General features: G+C 48.8%; 1 protein-coding gene across 7 annotated transcripts in view; it reads right to left on the reverse strand.

Annotated features, from left to right (window-relative positions):
- Positions 1-235: 235 nt before the first annotated feature.
- PITPNM2 (phosphatidylinositol transfer protein membrane associated 2) overlaps positions 236-18233 on the reverse strand; it is a 143230-nt gene continuing 125232 nt past the window's right edge. For 4 of the 7 annotated variants that reach the window (XM_049805861.1, XM_049805858.1, XM_049805860.1 and 1 more), the window contains 10 exons: positions 16037-16201; positions 13922-14125; positions 11951-12099; positions 8995-9111; positions 8129-8245; positions 7596-7744; positions 6757-6906; positions 6485-6668; positions 5051-5179; positions 236-4770 (listed from right to left, as the gene is read on the reverse strand). In XM_049805861.1, coding sequence (XP_049661818.1) covers positions 4426-4770; positions 5051-5179; positions 6485-6668; positions 6757-6906; positions 7596-7744; positions 8129-8245; positions 8995-9111; positions 11951-12099; positions 13922-14125; positions 16037-16201 — 1709 coding nt within the window. In that variant the 3' untranslated portion in view covers positions 236-4425. The remainder of the gene's footprint in view (positions 4771-5050; positions 5180-6484; positions 6669-6756; positions 6907-7595; positions 7745-8128; positions 8246-8994; positions 9112-11950; positions 12100-13921; positions 14126-16036; positions 16202-18233) is intronic. The other 3 variants (XM_049805863.1, XM_049805862.1, XM_049805864.1) reach the window with 2 other exon arrangements.

The raw sequence follows: 18233 nt of genomic DNA on the forward strand, positions 1-18233 counted from the left end.
CAAACAGCTCGCCTTTTCCCCACTGCAAAGTCCACAAATCTACAAACTGTTAAAAAAAAAAAAAAAGTGACAAATGTATTAAAGGACAAATGGGTTCCGCAGGACTGATCTGCGTGGAGGGTTTTCACATTCTGTTCGTCGCTGTAACCCCATTAAACAGGCGCCTGCTCACATCTTGGGTTTTGCAACTTGTCCGTTTCTAGAGTCTCCAAAAAAAAAAAAAGCAGACAGAGAAGAGCCTTCCCATTTCTTTAATCGGTGTAACTCACAATGATACTGTACACAAAGCACACCCAGGCATTGGAACGATGCACTAACAGCAAGGAGGAGAAGGAAGTTGTACAGAAGGTTTGTCACACACAAGCGAGTCATCGGCACGGTACTGTACACACAGGGGCGTACCCAGCGCGGCTGCCGGCGCCCTCGGGCATGCCCTCCAGTGGTTCCCCACACACACGTCTGTTACCCCTAAAGCAATTTTTTATAAATAAAGTATAACTAACATCGTTGGAATATAAAATTGACAGTCGAAGGTATCAACAGGCAGAGGGTGCTGAGGACAGGGAGGGGACCGTAAGGCTTCTAGAACTAATAGGAAATGCAGCAAACGGTGGCGATACCTGAAGAAGGGGCTGCTACAGCAAGCACGGCGGCTGCTGGGCGGAGCGGGAGTTTGTTAGTAACCCTTTGGCTAGTTACTGCTCTCGGCTCACGTGTCGGACACTGTAAACGTTTTTGGTATTAGAATTTCGCCTCATCTGACTGAGTGATCTGGCAAACCCAGGAAAACAACTCGGAGGGAATGCATGGGCTCCTCTTTTTATTTTTAAAAGACTTTAAAGGGACAGCGTCAGGTAGAAAGTCTGGCCCAATAGTGCAGTAATACAAAAAGCTGCTTTTTATAAAAAATCTGAGCTCCACAGCAGAGTTTGATTCCCATGGAAACAATTAAAAAAAAAAAAACCACACAAAAAAGACTGAGGCAGCCTGTGCAGCGCGGGCTGCATTGTGCTAGTGTGCGAGAACAGGACGTGGGCTGCAGCAGAAGCAGCGCAACTGTCGCCGGTCGTGCGGATGGCTGCCCAGACAACTGTGATAGGGAGGAGTACAAGAAACTTCGTATTCTTTCATTTCGAAGCAACAAGTTATTTGTAACAAAGATAAATTAGGTCTGTAACCTGACAGTGCCCCTTTAGTAAGGATGGAATATACATTCATCTTTCCCTCACTGCATCCAGACGGATCGTCTTCCATACATGTGGAAAGGCATCAGGTCACATGCATTGCTCTCCAAAACAGCTCGGAACAAACAGGTTATAAACACAGAGTTAAACTATTGCTATTGTTCTTTGAGTGAGTACCACGTTGATCTTTGCTTCAGAGAGATGAGTGCCAGATGGGGGCGGCTGAGGATAGATTGATGTAGACTATGATGGACTGAATCGGTGGAGAAAAACTTATTGGCATATTTCCTGGTAACTACACCCACCTCATCTGATATTATTGCAGCAATAAAGGTCCTGCTCTACAATTGCTTCTCCGTGATGGATCTGTACAACGGCAACAGATGGGGGGCCAGGGAAAGGACCCAGGCAAGTTTCAAGAAGCTCAACAAAGGATGAGGACGGAGGTGCTATGATTGTCAGTCTAACTGGTTAGTAGCTGTTTAAAACATGAAGTGATGGAGAGGTGAGTATAATATTGCACTTCTGCATTCATTGACAGTTACATTAAACTTGGTCCATAAAATAATTGCTTTGTACATAATGCCTGAAACAAAAAGCTACATTTTAAAATATTAATAAACCCTGAAGGTTCCAGTCCCTCCAGACATTTTTTTCCTCTACATAAATAAATAACTTTCAATTTTATATATCCACTTTTTATGTTGAACATTTACATTCGCCTCTGTTTTACACTATCTACATATAAGAAAATGTGAACATCTTGTCAGCATTGGAAAATGTACAGATCATGCCTGTGGACTTGGAGGAAAGTTGAATTTTGCAAAGGCCATATCCAAATTTGCAGAAATTATTTTGTGATGTGGTTTTGTGACTTCACAGGATGGATTGTGGCTTGGCTTCCTACTCAGATGGCATCTGTTTGATACAACATTTAACTAGCGAAAAGCTGGGACAATTCACATTGTTTTTAAACCCAGGAAGCTCTGGATGTACATTCAGAGAGCTAAGCTGAGTCGGCAGAAAGGGAAGTCAGTTTTCAGTAACAAAAGTCATCAGATACATTCTGTAATTGAACAATTATCAAAGAGAAGTGGTTAAACATTTTGCAGTCAGGCTGCAAGATGTGGGAGATGCACTGGGTGGCGGGCGGGCAGTCGGGTTTGAGCGCTCCACAGGCTCGGTTGCCGTTGGCAGCTCGGCACTATCCCTCCTCTGCCTCCACTTCGACCCTCCAGCGCCATGAACATATGAGATCTGCCTTGGATGTCTGATGAGTTAGATTTGCCTACCGTGGCCCAGAGCCAATTAGCAGAGCAGCGTTCACAGTGCTGTGTATCTCAGTGCGGCCGTCCTGCACTTCATATTGAAACAGTTAATAAAATGAAGCAGCCAGTCTAAAAAATTCTTTGTTATAAATAAGATCCTCATAAGTAGAAAGTGATATAAAGACAGGAAGGTGTGGTGGGGGAAAGCAGGGTTACACATAGTCAGGGAGCTCAGTAGGACTATAAAATCTCCACGTGAAGAGGCCAACTGGAGTCTGTAAATGGGCACCCCGGATACCCCCGGGGTGGATGCCCCTCCACCCCAGAAGGTGTGTGCAAGGAGGGAACCGGGCCCTTTGTCGGGGCCAGGCTGACCGGGGAGCAACAGGACCAAGGGGCTTTTTGGCAAGCCCTCGCTCTAGGCACTGTTCTCTGCTGCTGCAGAGCGACGCGCTCCCATTCCTGTACCGTGCACCACGCACGTCTCTGTGTCACTGGGGGTGCCAGCCAGCAGCGAGCGCTTCGCCCTGCGTGCTGGCAGCTCCCCTCTGCCACGCACCCAGCCCCAGCTCACACCAGCAGCACACAAACCATCAGCTCGGGCACATCCACTGAGAAACACACCAGGAAAATTAAGATATGGCCTTTTCTTAAGGTTGCCTGACATTGTTGGCACACTTCCTTACAGTCTCCTTACTGCTGGAAAAACTTCTGCACAGATTTTTTATTTTTTTTTTAAATATATACATATACATATATATACGTGTGTGTGCATATGTATATGCATATATGTATATATATACACACACACACCCTGGCTTAGCAATATTTCATTGTCATGCACTACAAACAGTTAGGTGTAGCTACATGAGATGGTAACAGGTTTCCATTCTAAAAATCATCAGTGCAAAAAACAATGAGGTTTTACAGTTCAGTAACTACAGGTAAAAGAAGCGAGTCTAGTTCCCATGAAAGCTGCTACTGAACTTGGAGAGAACCTGGGAAGAAGAAAACATCTCAGAGGTGGGTGTTGAGAGAGTCAGACCCTGCATTTGGATGAGAAGAACTGCAATGCAATCTAGCTGCTGAGTGTCTTCAGCTGTTTCCAAAGATACGGTGGTTACTTTTGGAAATAATATATAGCAAGAATATTTGGAGACTTTAACAGCAAATTAAGTGTCTGAGGTTTGTAACAGCTCAAACAAAATAGCTTGTATTCCTCTTTTAATAGGTCAACGCATTAAATTCCATCGGCTTCTAAAAGGTCTCTTTAGAAAATAACAGTAAATAACAATAACGACCTCACTTTTTCGGGCGTGAATCTGCCGACGTTCTACCTCTACCAAGAGCATCGATACATCTTTATGCTTTCCCACTGCACGTACTCCTTGAGAAAGTGGCTCAACTTGAAGCTCTTTGTACATGTAAAGCTCTCGGTTGCTCTGCCTGGCATGGTCCATAATAAATCCCTTGCTTGGAGCTGTCTGTGCTGGGGAAACAGCACGCTTATCGAAACCCAAACCCACCCCATGCCAGCACCGGCAGAGCACCCCAGTCTGACGCCTGGGACAACCAAGAACAAGTTCCCCCAGCCTCATCCCTTGTTCCTGTGGCTCTGAGGACAGCACTCGGTCACGCGTATCGGAGCGATGGCTAACAAGGCGAGGAGGCACGTATTTACAGTCACTAAACCTGGATAAAAGAAGGAGGCAGGAGAGAGCGCGATCTTGACCTGGAAACTTTTCCCCCCCAATTTCTAGCTGTTCCTTGGGCTCATGCTGCACAAACCTGACGCTCCTGCTGCAAGGCCTGCACATTCTGCATGGGAAACTTCCCATCTCTTCCCAGAATACCATGATGTTATTAGAGTAGCACCATATTTACCCTTCCAGCCCGTAACGCTGGCCTCGTCCCTCTTTCCTTTTGTTTTCTCCTCCGGTGGCTGCAGCTGACAGTTGCTGGCTCTAGTCTGGCTACTTCTGCCCCAAGAGGCCAGACTCCAGCCGGGATGCTGTGCTCCGGCCCCAGCACCCCGTGGCGATGCTCATGCTTCTTTGGCTGCGTTCTCTGTCCCTCTCCTTGTCGCTGTCGGACTGGCTCTGTGTGCGCTCAGGGCGGTGGCCAGTGCTGCCGCTGGTGGCCGAAGGCTGGGAGGAGATGGTCCGCAGCAAGTGATTCCTCTTGCGCAGGAACTCGGTCTGGCTGGGCAGCCCAAAGCTGCCTTTCCGCAGTGCCATGCGCGTGGTGTTCTTAGCTGGGCGTGAGCGATGGTTGTACTCCAGCTGGGCCAGGTGAGCTGCGTACCCCTCTGTGATGAACTGTGAGACAAGAGGGACGAGGACAGTCGTTAGAGGAGTGGGACACATTTTCCCGATAGCCGCTGGCAGCCAAACGCGTTTGCTCTGTCAGGTTCTCTGGGGTGACATACAAGACCTAGAACCACTCAGACAGATGTGATGGGTCCTGGTATGTGCAACAGTTCCTGTCCTCTTGGCAAACACTAGCTCAATCACCAGTCTTAAGATGACCAAATTCCCACTGCCCTCCCATGGGAGGCCCTTGGCAGCACCTCCAGGGCTCAGGCAAGCTGGCTCCTACCTGACACTGGCTCTGCAGCTTCTTGGTGGGTCGGCCAACGATGTAGATGTGCGTGGGTGGGAGGCTGATGGAGCTGTACACAGAGATGTCCTTAGTAGATCCATATGCTGCATGGATCCTCATGTGGAGCTGCGGGGAGGGAAAGCAACATGCGGTCAGAACATATGGGTGCCCCATGCTGCTCAACAGGCAGGACTTTTTTTTTTTTTTTTTTTTTTTAAATAGCATTTGTGGGAATCTGAGGTCAATAAGTTACGTAAGTTCCCAGCTGGATAATGCACCACTGTGCAAAGCACTAATTAACAGGGCTGGGGATGTTTACAGGCCAGAACAAGAGGAGTAACAGCAATATGAAAGCAGATCTCTGCTTGATGATCCAAAGCCTGTCCCTGAGGTCTGCAGGGAGCACGGATACAGCACACTTCACTGCCTACTTGTCACTGGGGGAGAGGAGCTGTTTGCAACCCCCCTGTGCAGTAATCATTAGTGGGGATCGTTCCTGTCCACCAGCCATGCTGCTGCATGCAATACTGCTTTTTAACTCTGCTGGGCAGAGGGAGAAGGGACAGGCAGCAAAATATGCTGCTCTTCAGGGATTCGTCTGCCCCCGCTCCGAGCAGAGAGCAGCTCCTGGCCAACCCTTTCCTTAGTGTGCTGAAGCAGGGGCTGGCAGGGGAGGTGTGGACACTGGTACCACCACAGACCAGCCAGCTTTGCCCCCGGAGCTGCAGGCAGGCCAGGAAGATGGAAAAGAAACCTCTGACTCTGGTCACAAACTTGTTCTTCTGGAGGACAAGGGAGAGCAGGCAGCAAGTATGGGCCAGCTGCTCCTGCCACTGTGACTCAGGCTGAAATGAAAGTCCAAGAGAGTTAACGAGGGGCTTTCTCTGCTATTCAAGGTAGGGCACAAGGGCTTGGAATACTGGCAGTTCCTTCACTTGCCAGACAGAGAAAACCTTGTTTTATCTGGAGCTTTCCTGAAGCTCTGGGCTGAGAAATGTTAAGACCTCCGTGGGGTCAAATGCTTAGGAACACACTCTGTGGAGTCTCCTGTCAAGGCTGTGTGGTGCAAGGGCATTTCTACAGCAGCTCCATGCCCTCTCACACCTGCTGGTTACACCACAGGCAGCCAGAAAGCCACCAAACAGGTGAAAAAAGTGCACATGTGGAGCAGGGAGGCACTGCTGCCTCTCTTTCATTAGGCATTTGGTCTTGGAAGGATCAGTGATGAAATGGAGCAGTGCAGAGCAGAGATGACACAATTTAACAGCATAGACACTTTTGTAGAGCAATAAAAGGATGAAAATAAAATGAACAGATTAATCTTCCACTGCGGGTCACATCGCTGCCAAGAGACTGGTGCTGACAGGGGCAATTGGACGAGGAGCAATCTTAACCCGTGCTACGATCATATTTCAGCAGACCCACGCTTACGTCTGTGATGAGGGATTTCAGGAAGTTGGCCTTGTGCCGCAGTGGGTCGTGAACAAGCCCATCGCAGAAGGACACGATCCCATGGGGGAAGTTGTGCTGTGCTAACCACGCTACCACCCTCTGCTTCTGCATGTCAGGGCGGCCCGTGACATAGATAATGAGGTAGCCGAGGTCTTGCCAGTGCCTAGAAGGAAAACCACAAGTCAATAGATTGCAGATGTAGAGCAACACCAGAGTAAAACAGACTGACTGCCCCAGCCCCTGCTGCTGACCTTACAACGTCGACCGCTCCGGCACGGACTTTGGGGTCACTGCCCATGATGGATACACTGGCTGCAAAGGAGCCGTCGATGCTGAACACCACAAACTCTGTCCCCTTCGGCAGGACTGTGATGTAGCTGTCTGCGTACGTGTGGTCGCCCCTGAAAGGGATGCAGGTACTTATAGGCATTAAGGTATTCAGAATGTATTACTGAGTCCTGCAGTGCACCACAAGCCCAAAGCAGCACCCAAATCTCGCTCAAAGGCTCTAACAGCGATGCCACGCTCACTTAGAGCAGTGATGGGCGCTGCATGAAGGCCTCTGTGTTAAAGTGGGGATGGAAGTAGCACTCTGCAGCCCTGGCGTCAAGTGACTCAAAAAAACACCCCCAGAAAACCATTGCTGGGTTCACCACTGAGAAGATGCTTCTCTCCTCCCCCTTCCAGAGCTCAACACCAGCAGCTGAAGCTGAGCTGGAGCCCCTAGGCTGTGAATTATCACTAGTACAAAGTTCTGTCTCTCAAGGACAAGTTTATGGTCTTTAAAATACACTCAGTTGTGCAGTTTTGCAGATGACGACAAGGCCATACATCCATGGTGCAGAAGGCCTGCTCCTGCAATGGGAGCTCCATTAGCAAGCTGTTGATGATGCAGGAGTCAGAATAAAACGTGGATCATCTTCTTACAGCTGTAGACTACAAATAGCTTTGTCCTTGTTGCTGGCAAACCAGGCTCTGAACCCAGCCAACAAGCCGAGCTGTCCCGCAAGGAGCGACCATATTCTACAGTCATCAAATTCCTCCTTTGTTCCTCTTGCCAACTAAGCCCCGGCACCCCAAGGGACCTCACCTGACCACCATCTTGACAGGGTACACGCCGATGCCCAGGCGCCGGTTCTCAGGGATGACATAAGAAATCCTGCCACTGCTGTTGCTGATCTCTGTGTCAAAGTAAACCCACTCTCCTGATGGTGGCTGGGTCATGATGTGAATGTCCACCTGGGAAGACAGCAAGGCCAGGTCAACAGCAGCATTGAAGACACAGATGAGCAGAACAGGCCAAGCACTGGGACCTTCCACCCAAGCCCCTTTTGGAGAGCAGCAGGGGCTGGGTCCTGCTTCCACCCTCTGCACTTCACCAAGCTTAGAAGCACCCAAACATCAGGATGCTGGAATGAAACCCAGCCTCGGTGGTGAGGACCTCCATGATGAATGCTGTTCCTGGTAGGAGGCACCACACAAGTCTGAGGAAGGGAACCTGGCCAAAATGCAAGGCTAGCAAACGCCGTCAGGGACCAAGGGAGCACCGACCAGCACTGCCTCTGTCCCTGACCCCCACACTTTTCAGCACATGGTGCACAACCCCCAGAGCAGACACAGTACCTTTTCTCCTGTGAGTGTGACCATATCTAATGGACCGTACATAAACCTTCCAGTTAAAGTCTGGGGCCCATCTTCATTAGCAATGGTGTCGTTTATCCTGTGGTTGGCTGTGACATTCTGCGTAAGTCAAGAGGCAAAAGGAAAAAAGAAAAAGAGGAAAAAAAATTTTAAGTTTGCAGCGATGGACAGCCTCACAGGGAAATGCCAAATATAACTGGACAAATTGGAGCGCGGGTTTCTCTGTGCCATTCCCCACCTCCACTCCACCCACAGCTCTCAGCTTTAGAAAAGAATTTGACCTGTGCCAGAGGCGAGACTCTGTGCCCCGCATCGATGGGGTGGATTTGAGTGTACATGGCTGAAAAGCCAATTTCAATGGCAGTTTGTATGTGCAATTCCAATACTGTCTATTAACTCTTACACTTTCGATTTAAGAGGCGATACAAACGGCTGCCAGATACATCTGCTGACATTGTTTCAGCTCTAGCAGAGAATAGCCCTCTTTCGGGAATCGGAGACGTTTCCTGGGAGCGAAGGGCATTTACCGAGCAGAGAACTTGGACTTTGAAAGATGTTGGGTCCCTTTCCTTGACCCACTGCCAACGCATTCTGTATTTTCTGTAGACTCAAGGCCAAAAGGAGACCTTGCTGGTACAGATCTTTCAGGTTTCTTTCACAACTGCATGGGCAGGGTATAATCACTAATATATACCAGCAGTGCAACACGATCGCCTGTCTCTCCCATGGACAGACACAGCTGTGCCCACACTGGCTGCCTTCAGTGCCATTCTTGCAGCCAAAATTGAAACCCCTCTACATGACAGCACTCCCTCCTGCTGCGGAAGCAGCCCCAAAACTACCCTTACCCGGAGCTTCACGTGTGTCCTCTTGCGGAGCCACTTCTCGCGGGGCTTGGAGGGGGTGAAGACGGACACCTCCTTTCCATCCAGCTCCAAAACGCTTGAGTTCTCATGCCTCATCACCTGTGGGAGGACAGATCCCATTGAGACGTCAGCCACTTGCGCAGTGAACTCCCCTCCTCCTGCCCATGATGTTCTGCATCTCCGGAGCCAGAGCTGAGTAAGGGCGATGCCTGGACAGAGGTGGGCTGAGTTTGCCTGCTGGGCATTTGGCTTGTTCAGATTGCAGGTTTTACAGGCTGCTCCCTTAATTGCAAGGACAAATGGTCTCTTCTGAACTAGCGAAGCCTGCGGCCAGCGCTGACTTAATCCCAGCTGGGACGCAGGTTATTTAGATTGTCAGGAGGTACAAAACTGACTCAAACACAGCAGGATGAGCTCTGCACTTAGATACCTGCCCTTCCTCCAGGCATTCATTAGTCCCTTCCCATGGTCTGCGAGGGACCGGTCTCCTCCTTTGAACATGAGTTTTCTGCTGTGCTCGTAACAGATCCAGCACCAGCTGCTCTGACTGGCCTCATGCCGACAGATGCTGTTCCTTCAGCTCATTTCTTATTTCTATTTAAATATATTTCAGACTGCTCTTGTCCCATGGCTTTTTTTCCTCTCATTGATGTGACCCCGGCAGAGGCAAGCAGGGGTCCGTCTTGGCCATGTGCGAGGCAGAGCCCAGGGTGTCTGTCCATCCTGACCTCATCTCCAAGGTTGACAGAGCTCAAAGACTTTGTGCCGGTGAGATGTCACCACACCAGTGTGAAGATCTGAGAGGGGGCAAGGTGATGCCCACCAGCCAGCCTTTGGGGGCAATTCCTGCCTGTCACCAGGGCATGGGCAGGGACAGAGAAGCAGGAACCCAGAGACAGGAGGGTTAGATCCTACCTAGATTGCTCTTAAGCTCTAGAAGGGAAAAGGAAGAGTAACACCTAAAGGTGAGGGGACATCTCAAAGACTGCTCTAAGACTGGGAGGTGACCCTGCAACAGAGAACTCCCGAACTGGCAGTAGTCCTTAGTGACCCTGTCCCACCAAAATTTAAGAAGCCTCTTAAATGTGGGCTCTTTTACAAGGTCTTGAACATATTTTGTGTGGTCAGCAGCTCTCCAGCTGACCAAGGCTGTAGTGGTCTGACACAGGCCAGCTCACTTTGCAGAGCTGAAGCTGTTTGTCTTCCAGGGAAATGGAAAAAGGACCCCAGGGAGGATGAGCTTGCTGGGGAGGGAGTTCATGGAAATCCAAGGTAAACAAAATAGCAAGTTTTACTGAAGATTATTTAAATCAGGAATCTATTTCTAGTCCTATTTGGGCTTGTTTTATCAAGATTTAATCTCTGAAGGCTGAACTATTCAACAGCTTACTTTTACATTTTGTCCAGAAATGACTTTCAAAGGGGATTAGAAACAAGTCCTTATTAGGGGAAGAAGTGGCATGGTGCTCTGGAAGGACAGCAAGACGACAGCGGATGAGAAAAAACATGGTCTCAAGGCAGAGACGAGTGAGTAGAGACAGGCGCTGGGGAAGTGTCGGGGGGGCAGACTACCAAGGCAGCCCCTGGCAGGCTTTGAATGGATGGAGAGGTCCCTCAAGCCACAAGATATGAAGCAGCACACTGTGCTACAGACCCAGGTTCGGGCTGAATCCTAAGTAATTAGCTATTTCTTGAGCAGAGCATTCTGTGTATGAGACTGTTGTGCCTGTTCCCACTAATGCACAATTACGGGTCTCTCTCTCTCTTCAGCCCCACGAGGCTGAGTTTGATGCGGGGCTGGAGTTTCACAGCAGCTGATCCAGCAAGGTGTGTGCAAGCACAGAGATGTCCTGCTGGGCTAGATACAGCCCGGGAAGAAAGGGTCTCACTGGATTATCGCTACTGCTCAGCTGCCACCAGCACTGACATCTCTGTTGTTTATGGTTCCCACACTATTTGGAAGATAGCACTGAAAGAAAGTTTGCCAACAGAATCATAAATAATTGAAAGCTGCAGTCAAGGAGGCTGGAAGAGAGTGGGGATGGCTTAACAGCTGAGCTAACACAAAGCAAACCAAGGGCTGAAGTGGGCAACACAATCCACAGAGTTGCTTTTAGTTTTGTTTTTTTCCAATTCCATGCTCTAAGTACCATTCCTTAGGAGTTTCATACTTTGTAAGGCAAATAACTCCCCCTCATCCCTACGGAACTGAAGGAAAAATATTTCTTTTAGGAAAAACACATTTTAAACAGTAAATTTAAATATCTCAGGCCAAATGTAGGTTCATAGAATCTGAGGTTCCAGACTCCAGACACCAGCAATCCCATTTACCTAGCGAGGAGAACTGCTTTGTACTGGAGGAACGAGGACTAAATCCCAATGTGGTGATGATGGTCTGAGTTCCTAGAGGAGACCACAGTAACTTAGCCAAAATGGAGAACTGAACTCTGCCTATCAACTCATGTCAAATTCATACAGAACTTCTCCTTTGGTTTTATTGTATTTGGTGCTTTTTTTTTGTACACTGAGAAGTTTCCTTTAAGTTGCAGACTTGAGATCCAAACTTGCACACACAGGGAACAACTCACTTCAAGAAACAAGTGCCACTGACTTTTGTCACTGTGATCTGATAGGAAACAGCCCTCGGCTCAGTCCATGGCTCCCTGGTAAGCCCATCTGAAACCCGCTCCAAGGAGAAAACCCAGACTCAAACTAAACAGGTGTGACAGCACATGTCCGTGCAGTTTGCATGTGTGCAGCTCCACTAACAACACAGGTGAGGAACAAAAAGAAGGGGAAGAAAATGGATCTGCAGTGGCAAAGGATATTTTTTCATCTGTACATGTCAATGAGAGCTATGGAAGGACCACTGAAATAAATAAAGAGCCCAAAATATTTTTCAGCCCAAGGGAGATCAGAGGAGGGAGGATGACCATACCTGTCTCAGCAGGAAGGAGACAACGTCTGTGGACTCCCAGTAGCTCGCATGGAAGAGATGCGGCAAAGCGACCGTTGGGAAAGCTGTCAGAGCATCAGGACAGTAGAGAGCGTAGTCAATCCTTTTGGTTCCCCACCATTTGGCAGCAACTAGAAGCAAAAGACTCGTTCAGACAAAGGGGACTCACATGCACCTGCAGTCTCCACCACAAACGGTATTTCAAGGCTCTGGCTCCTCACTCCAGGTACAGCAAGAGGTTGGTCCCTGGCTGGTTGCACTGCTAAGAGGGAACAACCGACCTGGGGCTCAGTGTTTGCTCAAACCAAGGGAGGAACACACAGGGGCACCAGCACCTGAGCTCTCCTTTATTTAAGCAAATAGGAAGGCACTAGAGGGCAGGTATTAACTGGCTGTTACTCCAGACCCTGGGGAAGGGGTCCAAGGCTCATACACAATGAGCCTGGGAATCCATGTGCCAAAACGTGACAGAAACACATCTCCCTGGAGCTGTGGGAGGAAGGATGTGTGTGCTCTGCCCACCATAGTACATGCCCAGGCCATCTCCATCCCTGCCTCCAACTCCTTTGGCTTTCAATCGAGGAATAGTAGTCAGATATTGGGCACACTAAAGAGGATCTGAATACTGGGAGCCCATGGGAGATGCTAAAAGGCATCACGAGGCAGGGTATATGGCACGTGCCACCAGGATTGGCAGTCCCCAAGTCCTTGTTGCCCTCCCGGGCTACCACATTGCTGGCAAATGAGATGCCCAGCCCAGCCCAGCCTCCCTGGGAGCACAGCCTCTGCAGTGGCTAACACGAAAAGTATCTGGGAGAGCTGGGACTTCATTGCACAGGGGACTGAAAAATACACTGAGATTTTGGGTGGGCAAGGTTACAGGCAAGGCAGAAAAGTTTCTCTCTTGGGGAGTCAACAACTCATACACAAGAGTCCAACAGACGCCATTCACCCATGGGACACCACCACACTTCAACGCTGCCCTGAACTCTGCCCATGCACACATTCTTTCCGACTCCCTAGCGATAAGCACATCTCAGCCCAAAGTCCCAGACCCCAAAGGTGTGGGCTGCTTTCCCAGCAGCGAGGAGTCCTCAACCCCCACGCGCTCTGGCCTGGAAAAGCAGCTATGGAAAGAGAAGATGGATCAGATCCAGACAGCAATAGGAGGAGCTGCATTTGCATGCAGGTTACAAGCTGGGACTTTGACAAGGGTTTTCTCAAGCTTGGTTTTTCTCTGTGACAATGTTCCCTTTTTATGGACTTCCAGGAAAGCTGCCAGGTGTAAGCTAAGATCCAACAAACCCCTCTTAAGGGAAATCTAGCTGGTGATGAGCACAGATGCTGAACTGAAAAAATGGACCCACCAGCCCCTTCCAGAGACTTACACAAAGCTCCTGCCACAGCAACATGCAGAGGGTTATGGCATCAGCACATCCCCATGGCCCAGCCCTGGCTGTGCTGAGTGCCCAGGCCACTCTCATCCTAATGGCCCTTGCTTTTCTGGAGAGCCATGGGAAGGAGGAGAAGAGCGTTGATGGATCAACATGGCTTTTCCAGAGCACACAGGCACCTCCTCACAGCCATTTCTGACTCCCTGTCTTCCAAACTGGGGGCTCCTGGTCATGTCCCAACCCTTCATTTCTCATGCAAGTCCCCAGCTTGGGTAATTTCACATTCTTTGCAGGAAGCAGACAGGATGTACTCTTCCATGTGCAAAAGACAGTGGTGGAGGCAGAAGCATTGTCCCCACAGCTCTGCCCAGAAGAACTCCTGCTTTTGCCAAGTTGTTAGATGTGTTATGATCAATCTTCGGAGCAAAGTGACAGAAATACTTGTTAAAATGCAATCAGAAATTGCAAGTGCCTCAGTGAAAGCGCAAAGATTTGTTGTGAAGTTCTGCGACTACTGAATGAGAAAGGAGGTCGACCAGAGTGGATCTCTCCAGAATACCTGTCTTGATGTCCAGGTCGGGTATCCGAAGAGCACAGTCTGCAGCCTGACTCCATGGCCCTTTGGGCTTTCTTCCCTTCAAAGGGATTTCATATTTATGCTGCCTATGTCTCTTGGATGAGGTCTGGGTAGGGGATTTGTGAGGGAGGGCAAGTTGGGACAGAAGGCTAAACCCTCTACAATGATTAAGGTGGTGTTTGGTTTCTAAAAGGAAAAATAAAATAAAACAAAGCAGAAATCACACTTATTAATATGGCGCACACATGCCGCAGGCAACACCAGTTTCAACCTCCAGAAATTCACAGTGCAAGGGAAGCTGCAACTTAGAGAGGGCTCCCAAGAGGGAGCCACGGTTTTGCAGGACCCCTCTGGACTTCCTCTGGCTCTCCCCGAAGAAGAAACACGGACCGCAACCAACCCTCAATGCCACGGCTTCATATCACCACCACGCTAATAAGGTCGAGCGCAAGAGCTGCAAAGCCAGAGCAAGGGCTCAGAGGACACGTTGGCACTCGGGAGGTGAAGGAAGGGGCTGCGACAGCCCTTGGCACAGGCTGCAGGTGGGTCCAGACACGTGCGCACAGCCCACACCGGGGCCGGACTCTTCCTCTCTGATCTCAGAAACAGGTTTTGATAGCTGTGAAGTGCGTGGAGGAATAAATTACACAAACAAGAAGCTAAGTAATCAGGGAGAGCGCAGGGAAAGCAAAGAGAGGCAAGCGTTGCGTAGGCCTGATCCTGCCGTCAGCTCGCAGAGGCAGGATCCCTCCATCGCGTCATGTGGGCCTTTAGGCATCACCCCGGTGTAAACACTTCATAACGAACAGCCACCGCCCCCTGCTTCCCATCCTGGCTGGCCGAGCTCAGCAGCTCTCCGTGGGTGTGAAACCAGCACAAAACAAACACCTTCTCCCCCAGGAGCCTCCCTCCCAAGCAGATTAATATTAAGCAAGTGCCTGGCAAGATGTCTTACCAGGACAAATATAGGAACGCACACAGAGAGTGCGGTGTCAGCTCTCGGACGTGCTTTGGGAAAGAAAACCTCTGATAAACCTCTGTTTGTTAGAGGGCAGGTATTTTTTTCCTGCTGCTGAGCGTTGCCTCAAGCAGGGCAAGAAGTTACAGCAGCCCCTGACCAGCGCCCACACACCTTCAGCAACTAACACTTGCCTTGGGGAGCATTATTAACCTCAGCAATTAATTACGAAGTGAGTCGTTCATAGCTCTGTTTGCCACCCTCTGGGACAAGAGTTTGGGCTGAAGGTTTTTTTGGTAGTTTTTTTGGTTTGTTCGTTTGTTTTAAAATTTGTATGGTGAAAAAAGCCTTTTTCGGTCTGAGTTATGAGAGGTCTCTGAGGACACAGACTGTTAATCTCACACCTCAGCTGAAATGAAGAAGGGGCTGAACTGTTAACAAAAGCTATTGTTCTCCACTGTATTAGCTGGGAAGTTACACAGGTCTTGGGAAAAATAACAAATAAAAAATCCCTTCTGTTCCCCATTCAGCTCTGGGACATGGATCATAACTGGTTGACACTCTTGAGCTGTCCCGCAGGCTACAGAAAAGCTGAATTTCTAATGCAAAGTAATAAATAATCCAAACCTGTTCTTCCCTTTCAGCACTACAGAGGGGCTTACTCATCCCCATTTTTGTGGACCACATTTAAGCGATCTGCATCAAGCCACATGCCACATCCTGCATCATCAATCTGGCAGTGCTGATCCCTACCAGTACTGCACGACTTATCAATGGCAGCACAGAAACATCCGTTTGGATTAACCCTCACCATGCACAGCAGCCAAATGGTGCTCACAGTTATCAATTATTATTATATTTTTTTGAACCATTTATCACCAGCACAGTCCAACATGCATAACACAGCAGCGGCCCCTGTATTACAATCAATTTATCATCTGTTCCTCCAGGGGATGTGATAACACGTGGCGCTGACTACAGCAAAACCGGGCGAAGGCAGAATAATTCCAACTTTTTGTTATTAATGGAAAGTATAACCCCAGACAGACAGACAGAAGCTGTGTGGCTCTCGCCCAGTGCATAGTGCTGAGAGAGCAGTGCAGCAGCAAGCGGTAGTCTCAGAGGGGTGAAACACTTACTGTTGGCTATGTTGGAAGCAGTGTAACTGTCTGCCATTCCTGAGACCTGGCTGGCAATGCTGATCTCACTGGCTCTCCGGAAGCCCCTGAACTGAGGGGCTGAAATGGGGGTGGACAGGGACGCGCTTTCCATGAAGACGGCACCATGAGACTGAACAACATCTGCTACAAAGTTGAAACAGGGAAATCAAAATATTAGACCAACAGACAGAGGCTGGGCAAGATGAACTTGAAGGGAGGAAGGAAGCAAACAAGGCTGGTAGGTGCAAAAACCTTTCAGAACCGACTGGAATGAAAAAAACATTTCATTGGAGCTCTGGTTTGAAAAGAAAGCAAACACCACAGCAGGCAGAGACACACGTGGCTGGAGGAGCAGTCTTTGATTGAAAGAAGGAAAATAAGTAGCTCAAAAACCAAATCCAAAATGCCAAAGAAAAATCCAGGCAGACTTATTCAAGCAGCAATAACTGAAGCATGTGTCATACATACAGATGTGAATACAGGCAACTTCATATATTCACATCGAGACAAAATAACCAAGGTAAGGAGAACAACAAAAATCAACCTTAGAAAGGGGATATTTGTTTTCTTGAAACATTTAGACTTAAATGAACATCTCCAAGACAGAAGCATTAATGCAAAAACCGAAAAAATTTAAAAAAATCAAGAAAACATTTTCATGCCTGGCAGGGACTAAATTTGAACTTGTATTTTATCGCTAATGGATACAGCCAACACTCGTTAAACTAAAGTAAAGGCTATTGAAAGAAAGGAGTCTGGTGCTGAGCACTTACATCTCCAATCGGTGTTGGCAGATCAGGGAGCACTCAGTCTCTGTGAAAACAGAGCTTCTTTTGTACAACGTGCAAGTCTGGATTTTTAGATCCCAACCTGAGGTTTACCAAGTGTGGCCTAACCCTTTAGTACATAAATACAGAAAAGGAGGATTTAAAGTCATGCTCACATGGACCTTACACAAGTATTGGAGGGAAATGGACCTAAAATGTTCAAGACTGGCAAACCGAGAGATACTGAAAGTCACAACAAAATCTCTGCATTTCAATCTTCTCCCTGTAACAGCGGTAAAAGCATCCACCCGTCTGCGGATGCTACAAGGTCGAATTAAGTGTCTCTGGGACATCCCAAGATCCTGCACTGCAGAGGGTTTGTAATGCCAATACCAAGTACTTCACAGCAGGCAGCACCAGTAAGACAGTAACATGCAAAAGCAAAGCTACTTACTATCATTTTAAGGTTGCCCATCTCTGCTGTACCTAAGGAGCAGCATCTGAACTTTATTCCCAGGTATCAGACAGGGCACAGGTTTGTGCCCAGCCAGGCAGTAGATGCCACAGGGAATGCGAGTACATTACTCCCACACACCAATATCCTCCGCCTGTTTCAGCCAGTTTAGATATCCTTGGATTTAATCCCAGTATGCGGCTGACACAGGGTGTTGTTTTGGCAACTGGCTTATTTTAATATCGATCTTTTTTTGCTCGGTGCTACTGATTTGTTTCCTCCAATCTCTCAGTTCGCAGCAGCAGTGTCTGTGCCCACACAAATCCTGCTGCAGCGGAGGGAAAGGGAGCGTATGAAGCAGAAAACGTGTAGCTAAGTGTCAGTAAAAGAGTTCTGTTCTCTGCAGGGAAAATCAGGCCACAAGCTGCTCTGTGTAAAAGCTTCGTGGACTGCAAGATCTGAGCCTTAGCGGGAGCCTGACCTGATGATGAGCTGCACACACTGCCCACGTTGTGCCTGAAAGGCCATTACCAGCATCACTTTCTCAGCACTTTCCTCCTCTTTTCACTTTGCCTTGAGCTGCTGGCTGTCAAGACTGCTACCAGTATCTGCAACCCAGCCAGCCCCACCAGGCCAGCATGGCTTTCTTACTGTGGAAAGCACCAGCACAAGCAAGAGAGGACAATTCAAGTGGAGGCTGTACTTCGAGAACATGAGCCAAGCCAGGAGCCCATTCAACCCCACAACGGTCTCAAGGGTAAAGGGTCTCATTCTCATTGCTGCATGACCTGGGACAACCCTCTCATCTCTTCCCTGGTTACCCCTTCCTCTCCTTTCCCTTGCCTGTACAGACGGTGAGATCCTTCTGCACTCATGCACTTGTGTCACATCAAGTGGGTGGCCCAACACAGCTGTAACCCAGATGAGGATCATCAGCTTCCCTCAACCTGGTCAG

Source organism: Accipiter gentilis, chromosome 7, assembly GCF_929443795.1.
Source record: "Accipiter gentilis chromosome 7, bAccGen1.1, whole genome shotgun sequence".
NCBI classification, from domain to species: Eukaryota; Metazoa; Chordata; class Aves; order Accipitriformes; family Accipitridae; genus Astur; species Astur gentilis.